We start from the raw sequence: 25,368 nt of genomic DNA, 5'->3' as shown, positions 1-25,368 counted from the left end.
AGTGAAAGATTTCCAATCAGAATTGAACAATTCTGATTGGGAACGACCCCGCTGTAGTGTCAAAATTCTCGGACCGCGATGAATTCAGTTCATCGGTGCACTCGTCTATGGACTTATCCACCGATGAACCGAATTCATCGCGGTCCGAGAATTTTGACACTAGAGCGGGGCCGTTCCAATCAGAATTGGACGATTCTGATTGGAACAGACCCCGCTCTAGTGTCAAAATTCTCGGACCGCGATGAATTTGGTTCATCGGTGGATAAGTCCATAGGATGAATGTGGATAGACTTATCGTTGAGAAAAAGTAGAATTCCTACGAAAGACTTCTTGTGTATAAAGACAAGTTCATTCCTTTTCAACGAGTTCATCTAGCTAATAGACGAGTGCACTGATGAACTGAATTCATCGCGGTTCGAGAATTATTTTGACACTAGAGCGGGGCCGCTTCCAATCAGAAGTGAACGATTTCCAATCAGAATTGAACAATTCTGATTGGGAATGGCCCCGCTGTAGTGTCAAAATTCTCGAACCGCGATGAATTCAGTTCATCTGTGCACTCGTTCATGGACTTATCCACCGATGAACCAAATTCATCGCGGTCCGAGAATTTTGACGCTAGAGCGGGGTCTGTTCCAATCAGAATCGTCCAATTCTGATTGGAATGGCCCCGCTCTAGTGTCAAAATTCTCGGACCGCGATGAATTCGGTTCATCGGTGGATAAGTCCATTGTGACATGGACTTATCCACCGATGAATCGAATTCATCGCGGCCCGAGAATTTTGACACTAGAGCAGGGTCTTTCCAATTAGAATTGAACGATTTTGATTGGGAATGGCCCCGCTCTAGTGTCAAAATTCTCGGACCGTGATGAATTCGGTTCATCGGTGGATAAGTCCATTCGTGTCATAATAGAAAAAGTGGGGTTTACATAGGCTGAATGATCTGGATGGATATTGATGAATCTATCGTTGAGGAAAATGTAGATTTTCTATGGAAAATCTACTTTTATGACGGATTGTTTCATTCTCATTCAACTACTTCAAGTGATGAAAAATCTACTTTTTTCATCGACACGTTCATCCCCATTAACCCTCTAATACCCAAATTTTTGATTTTGATCTAAATATCATTTTTCGTCATCTAAAATCGATTTAAACATGTTTTGGAAGATGATTCTTTTTAATTCTCGATTTCGTGAATTTCAGTTTTTGATTTTTCTAATTTTTATTTTCGAACATCCCCACACTTTTATATTTTTCCTGGAAGCCAATTTGGGAAACGGATTTTTTGAGATAAAAACATTTTGAGATTTTATGATTATTGTTGAAATATTATTTTAAATTTTTTTCACAGAAAATTTTATTTTCCTTGTAATTTTAGGGAAAATAATTTTAGAGTGTATTCGATTCCCTTAAACTGTTAAACAAGGATAGAATGATTTGGGAAAAATTTGAAATATGTTAAATGTAGCGATTCAATACAAAATAAACAATGACTTCTAAAAGGTGACTAAAACATCAATTTTTCAATGATTTTTCAAAATTGTAAATATGCTTTAAAATACACTAAAAACCATTTTCAGATATACAAAACAGTCCTAAATATCAGCCAAAAATATTAAAAAAAATATTTTCTACCAAACAAAAATTACAAAAATGCTTAAACTATACCCCGTCTAAAGGCGGGATTGGGTATTAGAGGGTTAATCCAGTACCTCTAGTCTATTTTGAATTGCCTAGAGGATGTGATTTGCCTTAACCCTTTGGAGCCGGACTTTTTCGCCACTGCTGCCGCAACCTCGCTGGCCTCGAACACGTTTGTTAGAATCGGTTTCATCACCGGGGTCATATAAGATTCCTCAGGCTCCAAAGGGTTAAATGAATGAGGATAAACTTATTGTTAGAAAACACTAGGTGCTACATATGCTATAAGCATAAGTACTGGATGAATGTAGCTGAGCTTATCGGTGAGGAAAAGTAGAATTTCAATGTACAACCAACTTTTTCTTTTCTCATTCATGTTGGGTGAACCACTTTGTCTGGCCTATGAATAATCGACTTCCCCTCAACAATAAATTCATCAATCCTCTAGCCTATGTCAATAAACTTATTGATCAGAAAAACTAGATTGTTTTAATAAAATCAACTGTTTCTTAACCCAGGAGCGGTCGCGTCGTGTACTGAGTACACGCATTATGAAAAAAGCTCGCTTGTTGTACATAGCGTATGCGCGGTGTCGCTGAGGGTGGCCGAAAACGCGACTGCTCGAGGGTTAACGATAAATTCTTCCAAATTAATCTACTTGGAGGGCTTCATTGTACCATAAAAGTATTCTTATTCCGATATATACATGCCTCAATTTCTACCACAACCGTGCCCAACTGCGCGCGCTTGATTTACGCAAAACTCTGTACTGAAAGAAAAAGAAACTTACCATTGGATTATACGCTTAAAAAAAGAAAAAAAATATACATCCGTGTCTAAATTATATTTCTCACTAAAGAGAAAGAACGAATCAAGATGTAAATGTTTATAGGGTATTGGTTCCCTTCTTAAGCATGTGGCTCTCATTTTCATCCTACGAAAAACAAAGGATTGAAGCGTTGTTTGTTTTGTTTCTTATTTTTGTATTTTTTGTTAGAAGTGAGCACCCATGTAAACAAAAAGAACGGAATCAATCGGTGCGGTAATCGCTTGTTTTCGAATAGGATGAATATGGGAGCGTGAGATTAATGATGGCACACATACCCTAATTACAGAAAATTGTTAGACACACAACTTGAAGCAAGATGATATTGTACTGAATAGATGATTAGAAGCGCAGAATAGATTGAATCTACTACCTACTACGGTTTATGTATTGCATTATAAGAGAAGATCATATTTGAAAATTCCCGATCATATTTATCGATAAACTGAATAAAACAATTAGAAACACGAAATTTACTTTTTTCCGTTCATGAGATATCACTCACCTTTAGAACGTTCGAAATATGTAGTTGAAAATAGTTAGTAACTTGTCATCAGAAACAGTGACTTTTGTTGAAACGCCTTAAAAATTCGTGAGCTCGTTCCATGCTATATTGCAAAATATAGTGGAACACTATAAATGCATAATATAACCCTCTAATACCCAATCCCGCCTTTAGACGGGGTATAGTTTGAGCATTTTTGTAATTTTTGTTTCGTGGAAAATCTTTTTTTTTACATTTTTGGTTGATATTTAGGACTGTTCTGTATATCTCAAAATGGTTTTTGGTGTAATTTAAAGCGTGTTTACATTTTTTAAAAATCATTGAAAAATTGATGTTTTAGTCACCTTTTAGAAGTCATTGTTTATTTTGTATTTAAACGCTACAATAAACATATTTTAAATTTTTCCCAAATCATTCTATCCTTGTTTAATAGTTTAAGCGAATCGAATACACTATAAAATTATTTTCCTTTAAATTACACGGAAAATAAAATTTTCTATTAAAATTTTTTAAAATAATAATATTTCAACAATAATCATAAAATCTCAAAATGTTTTCATTACAAAAAATCCGTTCCCCAAATTGGCTTCCAGGAGAAATATAAAAGTGTAGGGATGTTCAAAAATAAAAATTAGAAAAATCAAAAACTGAAATTCACGAAATCGAGAAATAAAAAGAATCATCTTCCAAAACATGTTTAAATCGATTTTAGATGACGAAAAATGATATTTAGATTAAAATCAAAAATTTGGGTATTAGAGGGATAAATTTAACATCTTATAGTAGTGAAACACTACAAATGTGTCATAAACTAGGACATCGAATTATAAACGCACAACATAAATTTTGCCCGATGACTATGTAATTATGCATGCTTTTATTCAGAGAGTTTGTTTGTGTGCTTATTTTTTACCTTATAAAACCTTCGCTTTATTATTGAAGGGAGTGATCCCAAGTGAGTTTCAAATCATCCTAAGACATTTGCAAGTTATTTTGGTCCATGGATTGATTCTTACACAAAACCAGGACAAGGCCATTGTCATCAAGAAATTATATAACACCGACCTTAGTTCACTTACGAACAACATTGTATGTATTTTCATTTTTTTTTTCATTTAATAATAACTTGAACGCATTCGCTCGGCGTCTACACGTACACAAGAGTCTACACAATAAACAATTTTTGTTTAAAACAGCGCATTGCTTACATCTAAGTATAATAGCGGGGCAAAAAAGAAGGTAAAAGCCAAGAAATACACATCATCGGTTCAGTACTGTCTCGTTGGGTTTGGAATTCCGTTCTTCTTTGTTCTCTGTTACTTAATCCTATGGTTAAACAATAGTTTTTTTTTTCGTTCTTCTCTAACTTGTAGGTACGTCTCGTCGGAGTAGAGTGGTAGAGTCATAGCTATGAAGAGCGCACGTTTGACTATTTACATCGCGCGTCACGACGACGGCGTGGCGGGTGCTTATCATTCTGAGTTTCAGATATCTATAGTGGCGATTACTACTGGAGATGGTGACAGATATTATTTGCGCTGGGATAAGGGGTGGGGCTGGGGATAGTGCAGATATGGAGGATGTCTAACAATGAACCTAGATCCGCCTAGGGAGGACGCAAGGCGCGTGTGCTTGGATAGTGAGATAAAATGTGTTGCCTCAGAGCCGGAGGTTGCTACTTTCCCTATCAGTTAGGGGGTACTGCGAAAGGTTGTCTCGATTTGCTAATCTTGTTTTTCTATACAGCTAGTTTGTAAGATTTAGAGAAGGTAAATTTAAATTCTACTGAATGCGACATCCATATCCTTGGGACAGAACACTCATCCGAGGCGTGTAAAATGATTACCAGCTTAACCCTTTCCTTCCCACGACTTTGAACGACTATTTCCATGCCAAGAAAGCGTTTCTGAAAAAAGTACTTGAACAAAAGTTATTGCAAATTGGTAAAATTTTTCGAAATCGACGAAAAAAATTTTAGTTGTAAATCAATAGTATTTTAATTGCTTATCAATAGTTCCACTATTGAAACAAGTAGTTGGGAGTTGGGTTTGCCTAATAGGATTACAATCATATTCTAATAACTGTTGCATCATATTCATCTGATTTCGTTTGTCCCGGGTTCGTCGAAAATCGATGGTGCTCTAGAGCAACCATGGGAAGTAGAGGGTTAAAGCGAATAAAACAGAACAAGGTTTGGAATATAACTTCTTGAGCTATGAGTAAAAGCAGTCAGATATACATATTGCATCACATGTCGCGACAATGGGCAAGATCGAATCGATCTCCTTTTTTATTCTAAAAACTCGCCCTGGATTTCAATGTTTCATCATTATTTGCAGGTGAGGCAAATCAGTTTGTATTCTAGTTTTGAATAAAAGAACTCTTTCCGTCAGACCTTACTCTCTCTTCATTATTTTCTTCAACAGACATCGGGCTCAAACTGGTCATTTTTATCGATTTAGGTATAATTATTTTTTATAACACGTATTATTTTGTTAATCTTACCGAAGCATCGCTATCAGGGTAACCAGGACCAGACCAAGGCTTCTGTACCCCAATTGAAACAATTCCCTGCTAAAACTAAAAAAAAATAGTAACCTGACCGCATATATTTAAGTGGTATCAGTTCACTACCACTTAGACCTGTGCGTCGCCACGCCACGCCGCCGCCGACACTTTTTGTCCCACGCCGACGCCGATCCACGTATCGGCGGCGCGCCATGCGCCGCTGTTTGTCACGCCGCCGATTTTCATTTTTCGGGCCGGTGATCAGTGCACGAACAAAATTAAGTTCATATAAAGTTGAGATAAACAAATCTCACGATCACTACACTGAACAAAAATCCCCGCCCAAAATTGAATGAAAATTGCCTCATCCGAGCCCCATGCCTAATATAAGATGATTTGAAGAAGGCCATCATTCAATTGCCGATTTGACAGAATCAAAACAAGAGATATAAAAATCATTCAAATTTAGCATTATACTAATACAATTCAAAATCAAAACAAATATAGGAAAGGATGATGATCATTCAAAAGTCATCCAATTAAGCGGATGCAAAATAAATGAAAATAATTACGAAACCAAGTATTGTTTATATGGGAGTTTTTCACTTCTGGATTATTATTTTAAAACATTCTGGCAAAAACTAATATCACAACCATTCCAACTAATTTGAGAGATAATCCAATGAAGTGATTTTCACAAGGATTTTCACTCAAACTAGTTGGAACGGTTGTGATATTAGATTTTGCCAGAATATATGAGAAAATGTGTACTACAATATGGTTTAGTATTTTTTATTTTACTACCTACTAATTCCAAATGTCAAACACCGCAGCATCACTGCTATTTGCACGACATAATCTTCCTTCTTGTACAAATTGATTGTACAAATTCAAGTGACAACTGAAATGGTTTCCCACTGAGATTCTCTGGAAAGAATAAAAAAAAGAAACATTTATCAATATTGAACCAATAAATAATCCAGGGGAACTTACCGGAATGTGTTAGAATAATCAACAGGCGATCCATTCTTGTTGCCTAAGGAGTATTTGGCACTCAATATTTCCCCTTTCGCGAGACTTTTTCGCTACAAAGTAAAAAAAATACTTCAACCGCCATCATTTTTTGCGGGTACAAATAGCGCGCCAACAGCAAAATGAAAAGGGAATCAACAATTGAATGATATTTGTAATGGGATTAGCAAGAAATATTTGCAGCTTGTTTTAAAACTACTGTCATACCGAAGACAAACAAAATTCCATCGTTATTGTTTTGAAAATCATTCGATCGATTTGACGATTGATCACATGACTGAATGATGATTCATTCGTTTGGTTGCGGGGATTTTAGTTTGGTGGTTGAATGATTTTCGGTATGAGGCACGGCAGTGAATGCTTTCCGATAGTTTTGTGACGATAATCATACACAACACACCCCAAGCAAAAAAATCATTCATAAATTGTGTAAATTTTAGTTTTATAACAGGATGATTTTCATTTATTTGAAGGCAGTCAAATCATACTGTTGTAAAATCATTCAAAATTCAGATTCTGCGGATCTGTAACGCATTGAATGAAGAATCATTCTTCGTACGGCAGGTGTTTTCGTTCAGTGTATCATAAGAGTTCGATTACAATAATTGATTTCTCAACTCTTAGAACACACATGCACGCACATCTCTCCAGACGCTTTTTCAGAGAATCTTCCAGAGGATTTAGTGATGCCTTCTGGAGATCCACCTGGGATTCCTCCAGAAAAATCTTCAGGGATGCCTCCAGGATGATTTTTTTTTTCAGGAAGATCTCGACAGGAGTACCTTCAAAAATTATTTCAGGAGAATTCAGGGATGGCTACTAGAGATACATCAGAGATTCACCCAGAAGATCCTTCAAGAATTCTCATAGGAGGTCCTTCAGAGATTAGTCTGAGAGTTCCTTCATAGATTGCTTCAGAAGTTCCTTCAGGAATACCTACAGGAGTATCTCTAGAATCTAGTCCAGGAGTTTTTTCAGAGATTCCTTTAGGAGATCCATCAGAAATTCCTGGAATTTGTTCAAGAATCCCTCCTGAAATTCCTTCAGGGATTCCTCTTGGAATTACTTCGGGATGCCTATCGAAAAATTTGCAGTGATTCTTTCAGGAGTTCTTCAAGGATTGCTCCAGAAGTTCCTTTGGTGATCTCTCCAGGAGTTCGCTCAGGGGTCTCCCTAATAGCTCCAGGAGGATTCTGGGATGCCTCCATGTGTTCATGAGGAATTCCTTCAGAAGTTCCCTAAACGAAGTTCGTTGAGGTATTCTTCCAGAAGTCCCTTTTAATATTCTTCCAGGAGGATTCATAAATGCCACCTAAAGATCCATCAAGAATCCCGTGAGAGGTTTCTTCAGGAATTCCTACAGAAGACCTTTAGAAATTAGTCTAGGAGTTCTTGCAGGGATTCCTTCTGAAGTACCATTAGAAATTCCTACAGCAGTTCTTTCCAGGAGTTCCAGGATTCTTGCAGATGTTTCTTCAGAGATTCCTGCTGAATTTCTTCAGGGATTCTTACAGAAGTTCCTTCAGAAATCATTACAGAAGTTCCTCCAGAGAGCCTTATACGAAGATCCAGGAGAACTCAGGGATTACACTAGAAGTTTATTCAGCGATTCCTATATAAGAGTTCCTTCCAAGTGTTCTTCAGGATGTCCTTAGGGGATTGTTCGAGAAGGTCCTTCAGGGATCGCTCCTGGGGTTATTTCAGAGTGTAGATTGAGATTTTTTTTTAGGAAGACTCACAGATGCTTTCAGGAGTTACATCAGAGATTTCTCCAGAAGCTCATTCAGGAATTCGTTCAGGGAATCTTGTAGGAGGCCCTTCAATAATTCCCTTAGGATTATAATCAGGCAAATCTCCAGGATATTCTTGAGGGATCTTCCATGGAGCTTCAACAAGAATTCCTAAAGGATTTCCTTCTGGAATTCTTTAGAAAATACCTACTGCAAATTCTTCCCCCTACCCGGAAAGATCCGCTGAAAATCCTTCGAGGATTCCGCCTGGAAATCCTGTGGATATTCCTACCGGAATCCCTTCGAGCATTCCCCTGGAATCCCTTCAGGGATTTCTCCTGTAATTTCTTCGGGGATTCCTCCTAGACTTCCTTCAGGGGTTCCCCCGGACTTCCTTCGAGGATTGCTCCTGGCTTTTTTCTGGAATTCTTTCGGGGATTCCTCTTGGAATTCCTCCGGAGATTCTCCCTAGATTTTCTTTCAGGGTTTCCTCCTAGTCTTCCTTCGAGGATTCTTCCTGAAATTCTTTCGGGGATTCCTTCTAATATTCCGTCAAATTTGTTTGGTGGTTCCTCTGAGAAATCTTTCAGAGATTCCACCTGGCATTCCATTCAGGGATTTCCTTCGGGGATTCCTCCTAGAATTCATTCTGGAATGTCTCATGGAATTCTTTTGGGGATTCCTTTCGGAATTCCTTCGGGTATTCCTCCTAGACATCTTTCTTGGATTCCTCCTGTCATTCTTTCGGGGTTTTCTCCTGATATTCTAACGTGGATTTCTCCAGAAATTTCTTCGGGGTTTCCTTCTGGAATTTCTTTGATGATTCCTCTTAGAATTCCTTCAGAGTCTTCCTGGATTTTCTTCAGTGATCCCTCATGGAATTCCTTCAGGAGTCCTTCTGGAATTCCTTTGGGGTTTCCTTCTGGAATTGCTTCAGTGATATCTCCTAGAAATTTCTTCAGGAATTCTTCCTGGAATTCCTTTGGAAATCCTTCGAGAATTCCGCTTGGAAAACCTCCGGAGATTCCTCCCAGAATTCCTTTAGGGGTTCCCCCTGGAATTCCTGCGGGGATTTCTCCTTTCGTTTCTTCGGGGATTTTTCCAGGAATTGCTTCAGGAATTCTTCCTGGAATCTCGTCGGATATTCCTGCTGCACCTCCTTCAGGGATTTCTCCTTCGGGGAATCCTCCTGGAATTCATTTAGGGATTCCTCTTGGAATTAACTCGAAGATTCCTCCTTAAATTCCTTCGGGGATTCCTTCTAGAATTTCATAGGGGAGTTCAACTGAAATTTCTTTGGGGATTCCTCCTGATATTCCGTCGGGGATTCCTCCTGAAATGTCTACGGGAGTTCCTCTTCGATTATTTTCAGAGATTTCTCCTGGAATTCTTTCAGCGTTTCCTCTTGGGATTCCTGCGGGAACTCCTCCTAGAATTATTTCAGGGGCTTCTCATAGAATTCATACGAGGATTCCTTTTGAATATTGTTCGATGGTTCCCCCTAGAAATACTTTGAGGATTTCTTCTTGAATTCCTTCAAATAAAAATCAGGATTTTCTTGAGGATTCCTTCTGGACTTCCTTCATCAATTCCTCCTAATCTAATCTAACACATACGCAGCCAGTACTAGAAGGCATCCTGGAAAATAATCGGGTTAGATTACGCCCGATTATTTTTCTTGTCAATATTGATGCTTGCAGTATATCAAAGATATGATACAAGCGTCAAAGCGGCCAGGCCTACTGCGTAGCGTTTACCGCAGAGATGATTCTTTGAAATGATTCGATTTCCATAAACTTTCGTTTAACATCGATTCACTTCTCGAATCTACAGGGGAGGAAGGATGCGTGGACATACCGTACCAAACGCTCCGATATGGACTTCCTTCATCAATTCCTCCTGGGATTTTTTTTGGGGATTCCTGTCGTGGATTCCTACTGGAATTCCTTTGGTGATTTCTCCTAGGTTTCCTTCGGAGATTCTTCCTTTCTGTTGTGACGGTTTTCGTTTCAGAAATATTTGTATTGAAACTGAAAATAATATTCCGTCGGGGATTCCTCCTGGAATTCCTTTGAAAATTCCTTCTGTAATCCCCTTGGGATTCCTGCTTAAATTCGTTTGGGGCATACTCCTGGAATTTCTTTCGAAGATTCGTCCTGGATTTCCTTCTGAAATTCCTCGAAAACTTCAATCAGGGATTTCTTCAGAATTTTTTGCAGAGATATCTAAAGGAGATTCTTGAACCGCCAGAGATTGCTGTAGAAGTTTCTTCAGGGTTTCATACAGCAGTCTTGCAGAGATTAGTCTAGAATTTTCTTCATGGATTTCTTCAGGAGTTTCTTTCAGGCTCCTCCTAGGATTCCATCTGAGATTCCTCCCTGAAATCATTCGGGAATTCCTTAGTGTAAATAATGTGACTTTATTATCAAGTTTGATAGCTTCTGAAGCTTCTGAGAAAACAAAACAAAAAACTGTAGCAAAATCAATATTTAATCACAGACAAACAGACATATTACTTAGAAGAAAATTGCTTCAAAAACATCGTTTGGCATCTCCCTAGCACCCTCTATAATGCTCAATCCGAAGCATTCATTTGCAGGTGTTGTTTCCCTCGGCTCGATGTAACAGTTTTGCAGGTGACGACTCCCCCGTGCCATCTTCCATTCATAAAACATGAATGAAGGTTCATGATTGAGTCATTTTATGTAAACATTGATCGGCGTCGCGTTCATTTCTCAGCAAAATTGAGGCACAGCAGCGCCATCATGACAGATGCGAGCACAGTCCGAACCACACTATATTTTCAAAATGACCGTTAAATCGAGCGATGATTGTGATTTGAGTAGTATGTCTGTTTGTCTGTGATTTAATTGTCCCTCATTTGCAATGGAGTAATGCAGTAATTACACAAAGGATAGTTGTAACACAGTGTCACAGTGTGATCACAGACAAACAGACATACTACTCAAATCACAATCATCGCTCGATTTAACGGTCATTTTGAAAATATAGTGTGGTTCGGACTATGCTCGCATCTGTCATGATGGCGCTGCTGTGCCTCAATTTTGCTGAGAAATGAACGCGACGCCGATCAATGTTTACATAAAATGACTCAATCATGAACCTTCATTCATGTTTTATGAATGGAAGATGGCACGGGGGAGTCGTCACCTGCAAAACTGTTACATCGAGCCGAGGGAAACAACACCTGCAAATGAATGCTTCGGATTGAGCATTATAGAGGGTGCTAGGGAGATGCCAAACGATGTTTTTGAAGCAATTTTCTTCTAAGTAATATGTCTGTTTGTCTGTGGTGTGATTTTACCACACAACGTGATTATGGATACTGGGTTTCTCGCTTTGCAAGCTGTATCTACAGCACAATTGTGCTGGTTCGTCAGGAAAGGCATATTGGAGGAGTTCCCAAGGAACTTCTGATGATGTCCCTGGAAAAATTATACAGAATTTTTTGGGGAAATTTCCAAGGAATTCGCTTCAACTCCTGGAAGAATTTCCAGGGAACTTCTGAAGATATTTCTGGAAGATTCCTGAAGAACTTCCAGAGTATTTTCCGGGGAATTTACGAGGAACTTCTGAAGGAACTCCCGGAGAATTCTTGAGTACCTTCTGCAGGAATCTCCCTGTACCTCGTGGGGGAATTCTCAGGGAACACCTGTAAAAATTCTGGAGATATTCTTGGAAAACTGTAGAACCTGAAGGGATTCTTGGGGAACTCTTGTATAAATTCTCAAGGAACTCCTTTGGGAATTCCTGGAGTCTATGAACGTAAAGTTCTGCGAATAATACTGGATCGGTAAACTGGGGGACGGCATCTGGTGGCGTTGCATAAACAACGAATTATACCAAGTTTATGAAGAGATTGATATAATGAAGCGTATAAAACACGACAGGCTGCGGTGGGCTGGGCACGTAGCTCGTGCTTCGTACGATAACCTCAAACTACATTCAGCAGAGAACCAGTAAGGGGTAATCAGCTTCGTGAAAGGTCCCACAAACGTTGGCTTTTTGCAGTTGAGAAGGACAGGACACCAAATGTCCAAGGCGACTGGAAGCGATTGATTCAGGCTGCGTTCGGCGAATACTCACCACAACGAGTTGTAACCCATCAAGTATCAAGTAAAGTATTCAGAGATTCCTTTAGGAATTTAAATATCTTCAAGGAGTCTCTTAAACAAATCCAAAGATTTCTGCGGGAAATCTTTTCAGAATAGATGTGTATAATTTAATCAAATCCACCGAAATTTGGTGATTTTTACTAGAATTTTGGATCACATCTTTAACGAATCGTTAGAAGAATACGTTTTAATTTCGTTGAAAAATTCTGCTGTTATTTTAGCTAACACAGGAAAACCTCTGATAGCATATTCCATTAACGGTTCCGGGTCATTTGGCCGAATTCCGTTTGGCCGAACGCCATTTGGCCGAAATGGTCATTTGGCCGAATGCCGTTTGGCCGAAAAATGAATGATGAAATCAAGTGACCATACCACTGTTCCCGGTCCCAGTATACCTCGAAAGAACAGCCTATGATTCAAAGAAGGAAAAATCTTCGATGATATATTGACAGTTTCAACGCCAACTAATCCCTGAATATTAAAACTAGAAAGAATAGCCTATGATAAAAAGAAGGAAATACTTCTGATAATCATATTGGCAGTTAGAATGTCAAAAACTTCCTCTGAATTCTTTTGATCATGATTCGGCCAAACGGCATTCGGCCAAACGACCCTTTCGGCCAGATGGCATTCGGCCAAATGGCGTTCGGCCAAACGGCATTCGGCCAAACGGCGTTCGGCCAAATAGCCGGACACCTCCATTAACATTTTGCAGACCTGTGTACTGTGATTTCTAAAAATATTCTGAAAGAAACATGCATATTAAGCCACTCGTCAATAAAAGTAATAAATAATTGTCCTTTGCATCATGTATGTGGAAGCTAGGCGTAAGTTCTGATGGAAACGGTTCTAATAAACCCTTCTGATCGCACTCTGCTCACCTTTTCATTAAAAAAATTTGGCAATGTTTCGATTAACCTCGTCATCTGGTCTCCTTCTCTAGTATCTAGTGGTGGTGTCCAACGGTCAGGAACAGCGGCATCAACGCTCCCAGAATCAGCAGAGCCAGTTCGGTGTTCTTCAGTCCACTACCACCTCCGTGAACGACCACTTTGCTACCGGAAGCAGTCTCCAGGAGGTTGTAATCAGTATGGCCACCGCTTCGGTGGCCTCCGTGCCCGGTATTGTGCGTCAGTTCCGGCAGCACGTGCACCGTGGCCACGTACAGGAACGTTCCCGCGGAAAACAGCATCGCAATGCCGGTGGCATTCAGCGACTCGAGCGTTTCCTTCTGCTCACTTCCGATTCCGAAGAAAGTCAGCAGAGTTAGGAGCGGGGCGGACAGCGAGAAGATTAGCAGGTGCTTCCGTATCCGCTGGCGTTCGATTCCTTCGTGCAATAAGAAGCTAACTAAGCCGAAAGCTGCGGGAGCTTTGTGCAGCATAATGGCCAGGAACACGATAATTTCCACGTCGGAATGACTGGTGGTGGCCGCTGCCCCGAGGGCCACTCCGTCAGCCGCGGCGTGAACCACCAATCCGATCGTGGCAGTCAAATTGCGCTCGTTCGAACCTTCCCTCCGACGGGAAGACACCTGATCGACCAACATCATGAACACGAATCCCAGCACCAGCGAGAGGCCGATCGTTGACGAGTGCTCGTCGGCGCTGTGCTTGTGATCCGGAGCGTCGGAAGTCCCCATAGTTTTCGCTTCCAGTTTGCTCTCATCGTACAGCGATCGTATTCCTTCCGGAATGATGACCGTGAGGGCCGTGCCGACCAGCAGTCCTGCTCCGAAGATCGACACATTCTTCAGTTTCTCCTGGAACAAAAAGAACACTTCTTTATAGCACTTCCAACAACACAAACTGAAGTAGTTCCCCCGACGACCTACCTCGGACAACGTCACAACCAGCGGAATGTTACCCGCCAGGTAGGACCCCACCAGCATCACAATCACCAACAGTATCAACATCACGGTCTCGTCCATTTTGATCGCTGATTTTCACTTTCCTTCGAACGAGAACCAGAGCCAGTCGCCAAAACTGCTGATTTGCCAACAACCAGGCAAGGTAAGACAAGACGTCGTTCGTTCACCTCCTTCTGTTCGGGATCGATTGGTCTCGTTGTTTCACGAACTTTACCTAGCAATTTTCCATTCTCTAGAACTACAGCAGTAGGTGTCTGTCCACTCGGAACAACGGGAATCCTGCTGAAATCAGCTTTAATTTCTTTTCGAAGCACCCGCGACTCGCGACGTGTCCAATGTTTTTACTACCTTCCACTTATCGCACTTCTTCGCGTTCGCGACGACGACGGCGGACGATGGACGAAGACAAGAAAACAAGTGCGGCGCCCGCCTAGCGGTTCATTTCATTCATGGTCGATTTTCGGCTGGAATGGAACTTCGTGCGGGATGCATCTGTGTGCGTGTGGCGATGGAGGTGACTGACAGCTATCCACTAGTCACAGACAAACAGACATATTACTTAGAAGAAAATTGCTTCAAAAACATCGTTTGGCATCTCCCTAGCACCCTCTATAATGCTCAATCCGAAGCATTCATTTGCAGGTGTTGTTTCCCTCAGCTCGATGTAACAATTTAGCAGGAGACGACTTCCCCGTGGCGTCATCCATTCATAAAACATGAATTAAGGTTCATGATTGAGTCATTTTATGTAAACATTGATCGGCGTCGCGTTCATTTCTCAGCAAAATTGAGGCACAGCAGCGCCATCATGACAGATGCGAGCATAGTCCGAACCACACTATATTTTCAAAATGACCGTTAAATCGAGCGATGATTGTGATTTGAGTAGTATGTCTGTTTGTCTGTGCACTAGTGGTTACTAAAATTTTAATTTCATAGATCAAGTTTCTACTCTACTACCGTTGTATTGCTTTATCTAACAATAAGTTTAAATTAATATCAAGTTTAAAATAGTTCAGGCCAAACATTTCAATAGGTCCTATCTGCATTTGAGAGGCTCTCTTTGTTCTCTTTCTCTTTCAATTATTGCAATGTAATGGTACACTTTTCAACTATTTTTGCAGTACAAATCAAAAGACGATTGTTTTGACCATCGTTCAATACAAGGAGATAATCAAAATACAAATAAACAGCTGAGATATTAATGAAAGAGAGGGAAACCAAAGAGAGCCTCTCTTCTGCAGATTGGACCTTTAGACACAGACAAACAGACACATTACTTAGAAGAAAATTGCTTCAAAAACATCGTTTGGCATCTCACTAGCACCCTCTATAATGCTCAGTCCGAAGCATTCATTTGCAGGTGTTGTTTCCCTCGGCTCGATGTAACAATTTAGCAGGTGACGACTCCCCCGTGGCGTCATCCATTCATAAAACATGAATGAAGGTTCTGGATTGAGTCATTTTATCTAAACATTGATCGGCGTCGCGTTCATTTCTCTGCAAAATTGAGCACAACAGCGCCACCATGACACATGCGAGCACAGTCCGAACCACACTATATTTTCAAAATGACCGTTAAATCGTGCGATGATTCTGATTTGAGTAGTATGTCTGTTTGTCTGTGCTTTAGACATGTTTGGCCTGAGTTAACCACTTTGTTCTTATAGTGGACTTTTAACGCCATTCAATCGTCGGCTTAGATTTTGCTACGGGGTTTGTTTACAAAATGCGTCGGTCGTCGCCGTCGATGTCCTTCCCGAGCCAAGCTGGTCGTCAGATGTGCATGAATGAATTTTACGATGTCGACATCCGATTCGGCAGTGCTGCCACATGTTCTGTTTTTGTCATGAGGTCCTTGTGATCCTTTATTTGGAATTGTATTTCCTGTTGTTCAGGAAGTCCTTTCACGATTCTTGCAAGAATTACTCCAGCGAATCCTTAAGGATTTTTTCCTGCAATCTTTCTGGAATTTGTTTCTTCAATCGTTCGGAATTATTTCCAGGAACTTCTTCAGGAATTACCACTTCCCCGGTCCCTCCAGGAATTTCTTCTGGGAATCCTTCAGATATTCCTTCTGGGCTTATTCCAGAAACTCAATAGATTCTTAAAGAAATTCCTTCTTCCAGAAATTCCTTCCGGGATTCCTATTGGAGTTCCTGACGGGATTCCTCAAGAGGAAGAAACTTTATAACGGTATCTAGCGAGAAACTTGGGAAGCATATCGGGAAAACCTCTGGAATAAATTCCGAGTGGTAGGGTGCCTGTACCAGTTATCGCACTACCTAAGAAAAACTATTTCTACAAAAATAAAAAGAAGACCGACGAATGTAAACAATAAGTCAAATGATTGATTAGTTTTCATACTTTACAGGAAACATATAGAAACGGAGCCAAAACCACAGACAAACAGACATATTACTTAGAAGAAAATTGCTTCAAAAACATCGTTTGGCATCTCCCTAGCACCCTCTATAATGCTCAATCCGAAGCATTCATTTGCAGGTGTTGTTTCCCTCGGCTCGATGTAACAGTTTTGCAGGTGACGACTCCCCCGTGCCATCTTCCATTCATAAAACATGAATGAAGGTTCATGATTGAGTCATTTTATGTAAACATTGATCGGCGTCGCGTTCATTTCTCAGCAAAATTGAGGCACAGCAGCGCCATCATGACAGATGCGAGCATAGTCCGAACCACACTATATTTTCAAAATGACCGTTAAATCGAGCGATGATTGTGATTTGAGTAGTATGTCTGTTTGTCTGTGCCAAAACTACCCAAGTAACCATTAGGCCGTAAAAATGGCATTAAGTCGGCTCTATAGTCGAATGTAGAACCTGGCTAACAGAGCTAATTGGTTCTATATCCTCTTATAGAGCTGCTCAAAAGCCACTTTTGGCGAATTATTCAGCTGATATACGGCCAACTTTAAAATATCGTACCAAGTCTCTGGAGCGAAAGTTGTCAAAAGTGAGACAAAGAAAAAAGAAAAAAAATATTTTGTTTATCTCCTGTTCTTTTCTAACTTCCTTCGCTTCCATTGAAGTTGCTTTTTTGCTACTTCATCCAGATTCTAGCTGTTGTCCTCCGAGTTCCTGATCAAGTCCAAGTCCGTTGCCTTTCTCATCTGCTCCACCAATGCACCTTGGGAATGGTGTGATCAAACTAGTATTTAAACCATGAAAAACAAAATAGTTTGGGCATTTCGAAGGTTGAAAATGATATGGGATGAGGATGATTCAGTGGTAAGCTTGGTGGTGATGAACGTAGGAATTGATGCAGGATAAGCAATGTTTATATAAATGGTCGGGAAACGTTTCAAAAGAAGAGGGAAACGAGCTGGAGTTTGTGTTGATTGAAAAAAAATGGAATAATCAAGATAATCAGATTCCATTATATATTTAACAACACCGTTCCGATAAACATTCCAACAACAAAAATAATCCCGTTCCGTCAATTCCGTCCGACATGGAATGTATTGGTCATGACCGACTCGAATCTGTTTTGGTCGAAATCTATTTTGATTGATATAAACGTCATGTGCTCCAAGCCCTGTGACAGCACTGACAAACTTCTTTACAGCTTGTAGGCTTTATATAGGCTTACAGGGCTTAATTTAGTTCTTACTGGTTATAGTGCCTATAAGCATTAGGAATGCTTATATAGAGCTATTTAGCACTGAAAAGCTGTTTAATGGCCGTTATAATGCTCAGAACAGTGCTTAGTGGTTACCTGGGTACTTTTAGTATTTATTACGGCGTGTGCCAATGATAGGAACCCTGTACCAGTTATGGACACATTTGTTAATTTGGGTTCCACCACAGACAAACAGACATACTACTCAAATCACAATCATCGCTCGATTTAACGGTCATTTTGAAAATATAGTGTGGTTCGGACTATGCTCGCATCTGTCATGATGGCGCTGCTGTGCCTCAATTTTGCTGAGAAATGAACGCGACGCCGATCAATGTTTACATAAAATGACTCAATCATGAACCTTCATTCATGTTTTATGAATGGAAGATGGCACGGGGGAGTCGTCACCTGCAAAACTGTTACATCGAGCCGAGGGAAACAACACCTGCAAATGAATGCTTCGGATTGAGCATTATAGAGGGTGCTAGGGAGATGCCAAACGATGTTTTTGAAGCAATTTTCTTCTAAGTAATATCACAGACAAACAGACATACTACTTAGAAGAAAATTGCTTCAAAAACATCGTTTGGCATCTCACTAGCACCCTCTATAATGCTCAGTCCGAAGCATTCATTCGCAGGTGTTGTTTCCCTCGGCTCGATGTAACAATTTTGCAGGTGACGACTCCCTCGTGGCGTCATCCATTCATAAACATGAATGAAGGTTCATTATTGAGTCATTTTATGTAAACATTGATCGGCGTCGCGTTCATTTCTCTCCAAAATTGAGAGGTGATGTAGGCACAGCAGCGCCACCATGACACATGCGAGCACAGTCCGAACCACATTTTATTTTCAAAATGATCGTTAAATCGAGCGATGATTTCGATTTGAGTAGTATATCTGTTTATCTGTGGTAATATGTCTGTTTGTCTGTGACTAAACCACATGAGAACCACTGAACTATACATTCCTACAATTGTTACCTGCAGTAAGGTAAAACATGCTTAAAATTTGTTAGACTATGTAAGCCACGCTAAAATTGTTAATTAACAGGTTCAGGTGGTTAATTAAGCGATAGACGCGTCGAGCTCTAAGAGTAACGGTCGACGAAACCTAGCTCGTAATCACTAAATGTAAGTTACACAGTATTGCTTTAAAGATGTGTATGTAATTATCGATTTGTTCCATAGGAATTTTATAATTTGTTTGTTCTACAAGCTGAATGAATTAATAAAATTTTCGAGTGCGAGCGTCGTCGGCCAACAGCCGGAGTTTCATCCACTTGGAGTTGAGGTGCTGGCAGCCGACCGAGGCTGCTCCAGTCCACCAGTTCCACCGAGGTGAAGTCACAGGGACTTCACAGCCTGCGGGCATCCCTGGGAAGGAGCTCCCTACCGCTCCTGCTCCCAACTGGCTCCGTCTCTGCGGGGGCGTGAGCACATCCACTTGATAGGTGAAGTCACAGGGACTTCACAGCCTGAGGGCATCCCGGGAAGGAGTTCCCAATACTCCTGCTCCCACCTGGCTCCGTCTCTGCGGGGACGTGAGCACATCCGGTGAGGCCAAACCGGCCAATAGACAGCCACATCCCACATCCCAAAACCCCAATACAGTCCACTGTGGTAAGTATCCAACAGAGGGTGCTAGTGAGATGCCAAACGATGTTTTTGAAACAATTTTCTTCTAAGTAATATGTCTGTTTGTCTGTGCTAATATGGTACTTACCTAGCATTTATGACACATTTCGCCTTCTTTCCCCGATTCAGGCGAATCCAGCTGATTTTGTTATGAAAACATGAACAGCTGGTAGCCGAGAACAATAAGGATGAACGTAAACATCGGTGAACCAGCTGGTTTTGTTGTGTAAACATGACCAGCTGGTGGACCGAGAACAAAACAGTAACAAATTTTAAAAACGACGTATAATCAATGCTACACCATTGATTATACGTCGTTTTCAAAATTTGTTACTGAAAAGACCTTAATGGTAAACATTGAGATGGCCGGCGAAAACTGTCACATTATCGGGCGAGTTGCAAAAACCCTGTGACTGAGAGTGACAGCGAAATCGAAAGCGAAATATGAGTACGACGAAATTTATTGCATCAAAGTCTAAGTCGAAAAAAAATCGCAATACCCCAGGAGAAACCTTGTGATACACTCCTGTGGAGATTCAGGGATAAAGGAAGAAATCTTAAGAAAAAACTCAGACATAAAAAAGGAACACCGAAAAGGAACCGGAGGGTATTATTCATAGGAGCAAATACGTTACAAACATCTGGACAAAACCGAAGATAAAATTATTAAATCTCATCATTACTAAGCCAACAGCCCAGACAATAGACTCGATAGCTCGGGTTCGTTGGGCCGCGCGTCGTCGTGTGATGGGCTTTTTTATCTGGTGAGTTTGTTCCTTGTTGCTTCTTTGTTATTTTCTTTCTGTATGTGGACTCTATTTTCATTATTTTATTTATTCATTATGTGTGTATGTATCTTTTAAACATTTTGATCAAATTTGTATAGTTTGTCACCATGAGTGTCGACTTGGTATTTTTTTGTCAAAGTCGAAAGTTACATCTTGAAAATGATCTCTTCCACTTTGTCTATCATGTATCTGTTTGTGTATGTTTCTCATACTCATCTTTCGTATATTTACACCACAGACAAACAGATATACTACTCAAATCGAAATCATCGCACGATTTAACGGTCATTTTGAAAATAACGTCACAGACAAACAGACATATTACTTAGAAGAAAATTGCTTCAAAAACATCGTTTGGCATCTCCCTAGCACCCTCTATAATGCTCAATCCGAAGCATTCATTTGCAGGTGTTGTTTCCCTCGGCTCGATGTAACAGTTTTGCAGGTGACGACTCCCCCGTGCCATCTTCCATTCATAAAACATGAATGAAGGTTCATGATTGAGTCATTTTATGTAAACATTGATCGGCGTCGCGTTCATTTCTCAGCAAAATTGAGGCACAGCAGCGCCATCATGACAGATGCGAGCATAGTCCGAACCACACTATATTTTCAAAATGACCGTTAAATCGAGCGATGATTGTGATTTGAGTAGTATGTCTGTTTGTCTGTGATAACGTGTGGTTCGGACTGTGCTCGCATGTGACATGGTGGTGCTGCTATGCCCACAGACAAACAGACATAAAGGGTGATACGGTCAAAATTTGGTCAGACAATTTTTTTCATAACTTTAGACTGCGTACACCAAAACAACTGATTTTTGGACCAGTAATGCTACATTATATGTAGCTTATACCATAAAATTTTCATCAAAATCGATTGAGTATTGGTTGATATATAGACAAAACCATTGACCCACCTTTTTAAAATTTTGTACAAAGGCGCTCCATAGTAAATTTTCGGAAATTTAAGGTCAATAAAGCACAATTTTGATCATAGAACTACCAATACTGCTCCGATTTTTATCAAAATTTTACAGTATAGTACTATTATGAAAATACGTTCTTAGTAAAATTTTGAGCCATTTTGTATGAATACTTTCAAAGTTGTAGCAGTTTGAATATGAAAAAAACTGACCGGGTGCTACTTAAGCAAATATAACTTTGTGACGGCTGGATCAAATTGAATGAAATTTTTACACAACATTTTGATATGCATACTTCACATACAGAAAAATTTTCATTGAAATCGGTTAAGTATCTCTGGCTCTATAAATAAAACAGTAAAAATGTGTGAATCCTCTTTGCACAAAATTTTAAAATTGCGGATCTCAGGGTTCAACAATATCTCCGCAAATACTAGACCGATTTTGATGAAAATTTTATGGTACAAGCTACATATAATGTACCATTACTGATCCAAAAATCAGCTGTTTTGGTGTACGCAATCTAAAGTTATGAAAAAAAATGTGTGACCAAAATTTTACTTGACTTGACAAAATTTGACAAAATTTGACCACCTAAACAACCCAAGTAACCATTAGGCCGTAAAAATGGCATTAAGTCGGCTCTATAGTCGAATGTAGAACCTGGCTAACAGAGCTAATTGGTTCTATATCCTCTTATAGAGCTGCTCAAAAGCCACTTTTGGCGAATTATTCAGCTGATATACGGCCAACTTTAAAATATCGTACCAAGTCTCTGGAGCGAAAGTTGTCAAAAGTGAGACAAAGAAAAAAGAAAAAAAATATTTTGTTTATCTCCTGTTCTTTTCTAACTTCCTTCGCTTCCATTGAAGTTGCTTTTTTGCTACTTCATCCAGATTCTAGCTGTTGTCCTCCGAGTTCCTGATCAAGTCCAATCCGTTGCCTTTCTCATCTGCTCCACCAATGCACCTTGGGAATGGTGTGATCAAACTAGTATTTAAACCATGAAAAACAAAATAGTTTGGGCATTTCGAAGGTTGAAAATGATATGGGATGAGGATGATTCAGTGGTAAGCTTGGTGGTGATGAACGTAGGAATTGATGCAGGATAAGCAATGTTTATATAAATGGTCGGGAAACGTTTCAAAAGAAGAGGGAAACGAGCTGGAGTTTGTGTTGATTGAAAAAAAATGGAATAATCAAGATAATCAGATTCCATTATATATTTAACAACACCGTTCCGATAAACATTCCAACAACAAAAATAATCCCGTTCCGTCAATTCCGTCCGACATGGAATGTATTGGTCATGACCGACTCGAATCTGTTTTGGTCGAAATCTATTTTGATTGATATAAACGTCATGTGCTCCAAGCCCTGTGACAGCACTGACAAACTTCTTTACAGCTTGTAGGCTTTATATAGGCTTACAGGGCTTAATTTAGTTCTTACTGGTTATAGTGCCTATAAGCATTAGGAATGCTTATATAGAGCTATTTAGCACTGAAAAGCTGTTTAATGGCCGTTATAATGCTCAGAACAGTGCTTAGTGGTTACCTGGGAAATATACCCAGGTAACCACTAAGCACTGTTCTGAGCATTATAACGGCCATTAAACAGCTTTTCAGTGCTAAATAGCTCTATATAAGCATTCCTAATGCTTATAGGCACTATAACCAGTAAGAACTAAATTAAGCCCTGTAAGCCTATATAAAGCCTACAAGCTGTAAAGAAGTTTGTCAGTGCTGTCACAGGGCTTGGAGCACATGACGTTTATATCAATCAAAATAGATTTCGACCAAAACAGATTCGAGTCGGTCATGACCAATACATTCCATGTCGGACGGAATTGACGGAACGGGATTATTTTTGTTGTTGGAATGTTTATCGGAACGGTGTTGTTAAATATATAATGGAATCTGATTATCTTGATTATTCCATTTTTTTTCAATCAACACAAACTCCAGCTCGTTTCCCTCTTCTTTTGAAACGTTTCCCGACCATTTATATAAACATTGCTTATCCTGCATCAATTCCTACGTTCATCACCACCAAGCTTACCACTGAATCATCCTCATCCCATATCATTTTCAACCTTCGAAATGCCCAAACTATTTTGTTTTTCATGGTTTAAATACTAGTTTGATCACACCATTCCCAAGGTGCATTGGTGGAGCAGATGAGAAAGGCAACGGATTGGACTTGATCAGGAACTCGGAGGACAACAGCTAGAATCTGGATGAAGTAGCAAAAAAGCAACTTCAATGGAAGCGAAGGAAGTTAGAAAAGAACAGGAGATAAACAAAATATTTTTTTTCTTTTTTCTTTGTCTCACTTTTGACAACTTTCGCTCCAGAGACTTGGTACGATATTTTAAAGTTGGCCGTATATCAGCTGAATAATTCGCCAAAAGTGGCTTTTGAGCAGCTCTATAAGAGGATATAGAACCAATTAGCTCTGTTAGCCAGGTTCTACATTCGACTATAGAGCCGACTTAATGCCATTTTTACGGCCTAATGGTTACTTGGGTAACTTTGTAACGGCTGGATCAAATTGAATGAAATTTTTACACAACATTTTGATATGTATACTTTATACACAGAAAAATTTTCATTGAAGTTGATTCAGTATTTCTGGCTCTATAAAAAAAGAGTAAAAATGTGTTCTTATTTTTCAATCCTCTTTGTACAAAATTTTAAAATTGCAGTTTTCAGGATTCACAATATCTCCGCAAATACTAAACCGATTTTGATGGAAATTTTATGGTATAAGCTGCATATAATGTACCAATACTGGTCCAAAAATCAGCTGTTTTGGTGTACGCAGTCTCAAGTTATGAAACAAATTGTGTGACCAAATTTTGACCGTATCACCCTTTGCTACTCAAATCACAATCATCGCACGATTTAACCACAGACAAACAGACATACTACTCAAATCGGAATCATCGCATGATTTAACGGTCATTTTAAAAATATAGTGTTCGGAAAAATTCGGTTCGGACTGTGCTCGCATGTGTCATGGTGGCGCTGCTGTGCCTCAATTTTGCTGAGAAATGAACGCGACGCCGATCAATGTTTACATAAAATGACTCAATCATGAACCCACTAGCGTGCACAGGGGGGGGCAAGGGGGGGCACTTGCCCCCCCTTCTATAAAAAAAATCTATGCACCATTTTTGCAATTCTTGAACCTTGGATCTTACCACGCAATGTTGAGAACCACTGAGCTATGGTGCACCATTGACACATACAATTTCTTAGTATCTCATGCACAACTATGATGTTCTCAGAATCATTTAGGCTAAACTCACGCACCATCTTCTAACTAATCAGTGATGTCAGCACCACATTTGAAAAACATGCACCATTTTGGCATTTCGTATTCCAAAACTGTATTCCATGTACGTGAATCATAATGACTTCGGCACCACATTGAATTCTAAGCACCATTTTTGCAATTCGTGCACCTAGCCATACAAAATAACAAGTATCACTGAATAACAGTGACGACTAATACAGCACACTAACATCATGCACCTTTTTCAAAGCTTTCAATGCACCATCATGATGTCCACAGAATGATCTAGGTATCCACGCATTATGATGATCGCATGAAATGTCTTTTTATCAATTAAGTATCTAATACCTCATACTGATATGGCATAAAATTTCATGCACCATCATAGCTCTTCAAACACCATTTCAGCGTTTGTCATATCACTGAGCCGTGAGCATCACTTAAAATACATTTTTTTTGTATGATATGCACCATTTTTGCAATTCGTGCACCTAACCATAAGCTTTGAAAAACGGTGACAACTAATGCATCATCTAGTATCATGCACCTTCTTCAAAGCTTTCCAACCACCATTTTGGCATTCACTATATCATCTTGGCATTTTATGCACCATTATGATGTGGTTCAATAGTGAGTTTGATGCACCATTTTGGCATTTCGCATACAAAATAGCATTACTTGTACCTGGACTATGTTGATCTCTGTGCCGCATTGAATTTCCTGCACCATTTTTGCAATTCGTGCACCTACATATGAAATATGTTGAGTATAACTGAATCATGGTAAAACTAATGCACCATACAGACATCATGTAGCTCCT

General features: G+C 39.7%; 2 protein-coding genes across 9 annotated transcripts in view; both read right to left on the bottom strand.

Annotated features, from left to right (window-relative positions):
* Window positions 1–25,368, bottom strand: part of LOC109417689 (ankyrin-3) — a 591,898-nt gene that overhangs the window by 108,958 nt on the left and 457,572 nt on the right. The gene's annotated exons all lie outside the window — the stretch shown is intronic.
* LOC115253945 (zinc transporter ZIP9) lies at window positions 12,745–14,527 on the bottom strand. The gene is made up of 2 exons (XM_029853376.2): window positions 14,219–14,527; window positions 12,745–14,146 (listed from the first exon to the last, which is right to left on the bottom strand). The coding sequence occupies exons 1-2, from the start codon at window positions 14,312–14,314 to the stop codon at window positions 13,331–13,333; spliced, it is 912 nt and encodes a 303-aa protein (XP_029709236.1). The 5' UTR covers window positions 14,315–14,527; the 3' UTR covers window positions 12,745–13,330.

This window comes from Aedes albopictus, chromosome 2, assembly GCF_035046485.1.
Source record: "Aedes albopictus strain Foshan chromosome 2, AalbF5, whole genome shotgun sequence".
Taxonomy (NCBI): Eukaryota; Metazoa; Arthropoda; class Insecta; order Diptera; family Culicidae; genus Aedes; species Aedes albopictus.
The sequence above is the reverse complement of the archived record's forward strand: the minus strand, read 5'-3'. Positions and strand labels throughout refer to the sequence as shown.

Bases quoted from the DNA above. Each gene is read 5' to 3' on its own strand.
- LOC115253945 (XM_029853376.2), bottom strand. From the start codon at position 14,314: ATGGACGAGACCGTGATGTTGATACTGTTGGTGATTGTGATGCTGGTG. The intron at 14,147-14,218 runs GTAGGTCGTCGG...TTTTTGTTCCAG, and splicing joins TGGTTGTGACGTTGTCCGAG to GAGAAACTGAAGAATGTGTC.